Source organism: Triticum urartu, chromosome 3A (genome assembly GCF_056163025.1).
Source record: "Triticum urartu cultivar PI428250 chromosome 3A, HENAU_Tu73, whole genome shotgun sequence".
In the NCBI taxonomy this organism is placed as follows: Eukaryota; Viridiplantae; Streptophyta; class Magnoliopsida; order Poales; family Poaceae; genus Triticum; species Triticum urartu.
In genome coordinates this window covers 526,968,975-526,976,196 of record NC_141875.1, presented here as the reverse complement: position 1 = coordinate 526,976,196, position 7,222 = coordinate 526,968,975, and the positions used below count along the sequence as shown (strand labels likewise).

The window sequence follows — 7,222 nt, the reverse complement described above, 5'->3', positions numbered from 1 at the left end:
ATATTATCGTTCCCGAACTTGCATGGTTTATATCATTGAACCGAATGCTATTCTTTTCAAAAGGAAAAGGTTTTGCATGTTTTCTTTTAACTCAACATTTTTTTGCAATGATGGTCTGGACTTCTCTCATTTTACGACTTGTACATTTACCATTTGAATTTTCATGGGGTTTCTTTTTTGTTTGAACTTTAACAATTTGAATTTCTATGTGTGTTTCTTTTTTAATTCAAACTGACCATTTCTTTTTATTCTGAACTGATCGCCGTTTTTAACTCATATTGATCAATATTTTTCATTCAAACCTTTTTGTCCTTTCATATGACAGAAATTATTCATCTTCCCTGACCTCTTAAAATTCAAGACTCAGGCACACACATCCTCATCTTAGCAGGACAAGCTAATTCATTCGCATGCAAAGCAACAATAACAATACTCCAAACATACCAAGGGACGTCACACTGGAAAAATAATGCAACCAACGGGTTCTCTCCAGTGGCAAAACCGACAATTTTTGAACTTGCACGACATCTAAACAAGAACTACATGATACACAATTTTCCATCATGCACCTGCTATCCTGAACATATATGAAATGAGAGAAGGGTATCCTGAACATCTAAACAAGAACTTGCAATTTTTTTCCATCATGCACCTAGAGGTTCTGCCTTCTCCCCCGGCCCTGAAACAAGAGCACCATCAGTTTAGTTTTAAAGAAATTGAAAGTTCAAACATGTGGCATGTAGATTTTCAAATGATGGAAGTCACAAAAGTGAGCTATTTTTGTTTTACTTCAAATAATTCAACATGAAAAAGACAAATACAGATAAATATTTTTTTGTGCGACATTCTGAAGTAGATGTTAGTTCGACCTTTTTAACTATTTTTGCACAAGGAGATGATGTTATTGAACTGGCTAGGTACATTCAGTTTTACCTAGTATGGTTGGACTAGTAATGCAAGCACTGCTTCCAAGGTTTTATAGAGATCAGTAGCCATCCAACTATGAAATGCATGCAAACCCAATCTGCATACACTAGCGAACATTGAAACAAAGAACCCCTGTTTCTCAACTTTGAACTTTTGTATGGGTTTTCCCTCAACTTATTGTATCCGCGAGTCTGAACTGATGCAAGTATATAAGAATACCAAACATTTATTACCTGAACCTGAAAAGGATGTGAGACAAGTTGCCCTGGAAGTGCAACTTGTATCTTTTACTGCTCATCTTTAACATTAAGAAAGTACTAATCAGTACTAGTATTTGTGTAAGTCATACTGATCAGTACTGCTGCTTGCCGTACTGATGAGCACTAGTACTGATCGCTAACACAGAGAATTTTTCATCTAGTGGACTTTTAACATTATATTAGAAAAAGTGAGTTACAAAATAAACAACCAGATTAGAATAGAAGCATTGGCTTATATTAGAAACGATGAGCTACGAAATAAGCAACCAGATGCGAATTTGCTTCAAGTCCGGTTTGCTATTTTTTTGAATTTGATGCATGTTGCCCTATAGGACTGCTACTAGTTTGCAAGTTGGACTTGAGTACTTCTAAATTGTTTGCATAGTTTACTGCCGAAATCTAAACCACAAAGGAACACATCGGCATTACCAATCGTATATAGCAAAACTGAACTTTCTGCGTCTACTGTTGTTTTTACAGAGTGGACTTATGTTTTCTTATGTACTTGAACTCTTAAAGTTTTTGAAAATTGCCACTATCACACATGGTATACTTGAAAACTCTTGCCAGACTAGGCACCCCCCAAATCCTGCACAACAAAGCATCCCCCAAGTGAATTGTAGCCGCCTCTCTCTCTCTCCCTCCCTCCCTCCCTCTCTCTCTCTCTCCCTCCCTCCCTCTCTCTCTCTCTCTCTCTTTTGCATCTGAGCAGTCCCCCGAAGAACTCTGAACTTTCAGTTGGATCAAAATCTAGATTACAAGAAAAATGGCCTTCATGGATGGCAGTATGTGAACTGAAGAGTAGGAGAGGAGGAGCACGAAGGTGTTTCTCACCAATCGTGTTCCTGATGGCGTTGTGGATGGCAAGAATCCATGGCTGAACAGGAGGTCGAGGCGTCGCGGCAGGAACTCCAGGGCCAGCGGGCCTCGTCGGGGTTGGGCACGTCGTCGGGGAGGTGGTAGTCCTTCGCCGGGAGGTGGAGGCGCCGTGCCATGGCGGCAGTGGTTGGGTCGGGTCCTGCAGGAAGGGGCAGCGTGCAGATATTAGGAAAATGAACTACCAAAATTCCCCAACCAGTACTGTAGATATTAGCAAATTTGAACTGAGAGTGTTAGAGGGAGGCAGACCTGAGAGGAGGAGGAGGAAGCGCCTGCCCAGGGGCTCGTCAATGACCGGAAGGTGGAGCAGCATTACAAACTGGACTGACTAAATTGATATTTTGTAGTTGTTGTATGCATTTTAAAACTTTACATATGTTCATTTTTAAATCCACTCATGGAAATTCCGTTTCGAAAAAAATCCACTCATGGAAATTGTTGTGGATTCGAACTAAATTTTGACAAGTAAATAACAAGGAGAATACAGCAGAAAAGGCACACTTATACAAGAAAATGATCATGAGACCATAAGTGAATAGTTGGATGGATTTCTATTCATCATGGTGGTTCTAGACAGGCTTGCGGGCACCATCGAGGCAAGCCGTGGGGGCTGGCTGGGGGAGGTCACTACGCTGGTGACACACGCCGGAGTAGGGAACGGCGACCCACACAAGAATTTGTAGCAGCTGTGGGGGTGGCAAGCGGTCGTCATGGTGCACCATCCCTCTTGATTATTTATTAACTACCTAATTCCAAAAGAAAGGTAACTGATACAACTACAAGCAATGTGCTAATATAAGAGCGTTTAGATCACTTATTGATCTAAACGCTCTTATATTAGTATACAGAGGGAGTAGTTGGGAATCTATTAGTTTACAGAGGGAGTATATATTAGTTGGCAATCTTGTATATTTCCCTCTCTATATTGGAAATTGCTTTAATTGATGGCTCATTGGATAGAATGCATGATCTGTATAATTATGAAGTTAGCAACAACTCTACATAAAGAAATCCCCGAGAACTTTCTACAAAATTGATTAACCAAGTGACAGTATGGTGCTCATTCTCAAGCATAACCACAAGGACTTGTTTGTGCTATAAACACAAAGGAAATCAGACTCACGATTGGGAAGTAGATGTACTGAAAAGCATACAAAAGATGAACTTGTGCATCTTGTTTTTGCTGCAACCTACAAAAATAGGAACAAATATGAGAGATGGGGTTTTGTCAAGGAGACTCCAGATCAATTTATTTATGGTGAGAAACTTCTGTACCTATACTTGCACTTGTGCGACATGATTATGTCTGTCGATTCTCTAATGTTTTCGTACTGAACTGAACTGAGGTACATGATACTCCGACGTACTAAACTGAAATGACATACTGAACTGAAGTAGAATACATGTCGAGCTGCTAGACCAGAGCAAAATTCAGAAATTTTTGCAACGAGAAAAACTGATTTTTTTTTGTAGCTTTTTACTACACAAAATGTTCATCAACAACATTTGCATCACAAAGAAATTGAAGCAGCGGTACACATGAACACAGACAGTGAGAGAGAGCATGGGAGGGAGAAGAGTAGAAACCTTGCACCTCCATAGGAAAGGACCTAGGCAGAGGAAAGTGGAAGATGGCAGCCATGGACTGCTACTTGCGACGAGCTCGATCATCCTGATGCCATGGGGTTGGACTGAGGACGGTGCACGTGGTGTGACCTTCACGATGGAGGAGATCGCAACAGCGTACAGCATCTGGACCGTCATCCAACCTCCGCGGACCAAAAAAGGTAGCACCCTTAGCACATAGGATCATAAGGTATGGGGAGCAGCCGAACTGCATACAACAACACAAGGGAATGTGCAGGTATGATACAGGAGGAGGGGTCAGGTGATAAACGCCCAGAACAGGGTGACACCAAGTGCACAGCAAGAAGTTGTGTATTTATATTTATAAACAATATAACAAATACCAGTTAGTTGAGCGCTTGTGTGCGTTTAAATCTGAATAAAAGGAACATAATTATTTTAGGACTTTATCCCCGTTTCATCACTAGTACACAGTTCTTGTACGTGCTATTCTCCCATAGGAAATTAACACATAGCACCATGTGTGCTAGGAAGAACAAGGCACTTGAATCGGAATATACACTGCAAATCATTATTTTAGGACTATCAGCATTAGCACTTCCATAGCGCTTCAACTTGCACGTACTAACATGAACATTATTAGGTAAGTAAAGCACACATGAATACACAGGGGAAATCAGTGTGCATGTTGTTTTTGCATCTTTCTGAAGCAAACCGTGCAGAATTTTTATCTCATTAAGCTAAAATTTAACACCACATTGAAATGGAAAAAAGTGTGAACCATTTTGCAAATATGTAAACTGTTGTTCTACAAAAAGAATTGAAATGACATGCACAGGGGTGAGATAAACATCCTTTTTTAAAAGCTTTCTCCTTTGACACATAAACACAAACAGTTTGGGGGCATAGTTGAAGTCACCTGCGTCCAGAGGGACGCTCTCCGGCACACTACCAGAGCTACGCATGAGCAGAGGTGAGGCACCCTCGCTGGGCTCCTTCGCTGTGCTCGTCGCCTACCGGGGGCCAATCTCGCAGGAGGTCGCTCGTGCGTCCCCGGTCTGTGCAGTTCGTCAAGGCTGGAGGTTAGAGGCAACGGGGCGCTACTTTTGGACCCCAAGTAAACGCTATATGGTAGTCGCTCGATGGAAGAAGAGATGTAGAGGAGGCATGTGCTTGCCATCTGAGAGAAAGGCAATCGGGAGGAAAGGCTAGCGGCTAGTTGACTGCGGCGCCCGGTTGGGTCGGGCGACCTGTCGCAGGAGTGAGGCAGAGGTTCGCGACGGCGCACGGAGCAGTTCGAGGCGGCGCGGGGGGAAGTTCGTGGCGGCGCGCTTTGGGGCATGGGGGTGGCCGCCGGTGTCTCACGGTGAGACGTGTGGGTTGGCGCAGGAGTGAGGCGACGGTTCGCGGTAGCACGTGAGTAAGTTCGCGGCGGCGCGCGAGGTGCGGGATGTCGCCGGCGTCGCGCGGTGGGGTGCCGGCGACCGCACACGGCGCGCTTGGGGGAGCTGCCGGGATCCCGTGGTGGCGGCGAAGAGCCACGGTGGAAGGTGGAGGATCCGGGATAAGGAGCCCAGCCGCGGCGGCGCGTGGTTCGGGGGACCGGCGGTGGCGCGTGGAAGCGGGAGGACGGCGGCGGCGCGTGGAAATGGGAGGGCGACGACTGGAGGTGGGAGACGCGTGTGTAGCATGCTGGCTTTTGGATCGTGCAAACTACAGATCCGGGTCTACAGGGGGCCGATAGTAACAACTACTCCCTCCGTTCCCAAATACTCGTCTTTCTAATCATTTCAACTGGACACAACATACGAATGCATGTAGACATATTTTAGACTGTAGATTCATTCATTTTGCTCCGTATGTAGTCACTTGCTGAAATTTCTAGAAAGACAAATATTTGAAAACGGAGGGAGTACTAACAAAATAGCCCTGTCATATATATATATACATATATATATATATATATATATATATATGTATATATATATATATATTAGGGTCGCGCTATTCGTCACCCTGGGTGAGGAATAGTTATTCTTCACCCCCTCTATTTTACCATCAATGCACCGTAATTTTACATTTCGTAAGTTTTGTCTTATTTCCGACACAAAAAGGGACCGTAAGAAAATATATAATCGCCGTAAAAAATATTTTATGTTATGTAAAATTACAAACATAAAAATATAGTCTAAAATACACATAAACTGCAAATTTTCTTGTCTTATGACCTATATTTTTATTTTTTTATGTCAAATTTTATGTAGTGAATCAATAGGAATGTAACTATTCGAATTCAAAATGTAATTTAATTATGAAATGATCGTAAGATTACCTCGGGTGAAGAATAAGTTATTCTGCACCCTGGTTGATGAATAGTAACAATATATATATATATATATAACAACAATACATACATATATATATATATATGTTGCTGTTATAAGAATGATCATGATGCTCTCATGTTTATATTGTATTTTATCGACACCTCTATTTCTAAACATGTGGACATATTTTTCGATTTCGACTTTCGCTTGAGGACAAGCGAGGTCTAAACTTGGGGGAGTTGATACGTCCATTTTGCTTCATGCTTTTATATCGATATTTATTGCATTATGGGTTGTTATTACACATTATGACACAATACTTATGCCTATTCTCTCTTATTTTACAAGGTTTACATGAAGAGGGGGAATGCCGGCAGCTGGAATTCTGGGTTGGAAAAGGAGCAATTATTAGAGATCTATTCTGCACATCTCCAAAAGTCCTGAAACTTCATGGGAGCACGTTTCAGAATATATAAAAATATTGGGCGAAGGAAGTACCAGAGGGGGGCCACCCAACATCCACGAGGGTGGGGGACGCGCCCTACCCCCTGGGCACGCCCCCAGCCTCGTGGGCCCCCTGGCAGCCCTCTGATGCCCATCTTTAGCTATATGGAGTCTTTCGTCGAGGAAAAAATCATAAGAAACCTTTCGGGACAAAACTCCGCCGCCACGAGGCGGAACCTTGGCGGAACCAATCTAGGGCTCCGGCGGAGCTGTTCTGCCGGGGAAACTTCCCTCCGGGAGGGGAAAATCATCACCATCATCATCACCATCGATCCTATCATCGGGAATGGGTCAATCTCCATCAACATCTTCATCAGCACCATCTCATCTCAAACCCTACTTCATCTCTTGTATCCAATCTTTGTCTCAAAACCTCAGATTGGTACCTGTGGGTTGCTAGTAGTGTTGATTACTCCTTATAGTTGATGCTAGTTGGTTTACTTGGTGGAAGATCATATGTTCAGATCCATTATGCATATTAATACCCCTCTGATTATGAACATGAATATGATTTGTGAGTAGTTACGTTTGTTCATGAGGACATGAGAGAAGTCTTGCTATAAGTAGTCATGTGAATTTGGTATTTGTTCGATATTTTGATGAGATGTATGTTGTCTTTCCTCTAGTGGCGTCATGTGAACGTCGACTACATGACACTTCACCATTGTTTGGGCCTAAAGGAAGGCATTGGGAAGTAATAAGTAGATGATGGGTTGCTAGAGTGACAGAAGCTTAAAC

General features: G+C 42.7%; 1 protein-coding gene across 3 annotated transcripts; it reads right to left on the bottom strand.

Moving 5' to 3' along the window:
* Positions 1–384: 384 nt before the first annotated feature.
* LOC125544842 (uncharacterized) lies at positions 385–5,392 on the bottom strand. Of its 3 annotated transcripts, none has more exons than XM_048708613.2 (6): positions 3,654–5,392; positions 3,342–3,477; positions 3,190–3,256; positions 2,316–2,338; positions 2,022–2,205; positions 385–679 (listed from the first exon to the last, which is right to left on the bottom strand). In XM_048708613.2, exons 1-6 carry the CDS (start codon positions 3,706–3,708, stop codon positions 653–655), a joined length of 492 nt encoding a protein of 163 aa, XP_048564570.2. In that variant the 5' UTR covers positions 3,709–5,392; the 3' UTR covers positions 385–652. The 3 variants fall into 3 exon arrangements, with proteins under 3 accessions (XP_048564570.2, XP_048564569.2, XP_087403693.1); XM_048708612.2 differs by lacking the exon at positions 3,342–3,477 and having other exon boundaries at positions 3,654–3,835; positions 4,573–5,391; XM_087547567.1 differs by lacking the exons at positions 3,190–3,256; positions 3,342–3,477 and having other exon boundaries at positions 3,654–3,835; positions 4,573–5,390.
* Positions 5,393–7,222: the final 1,830 nt, after the last annotated feature.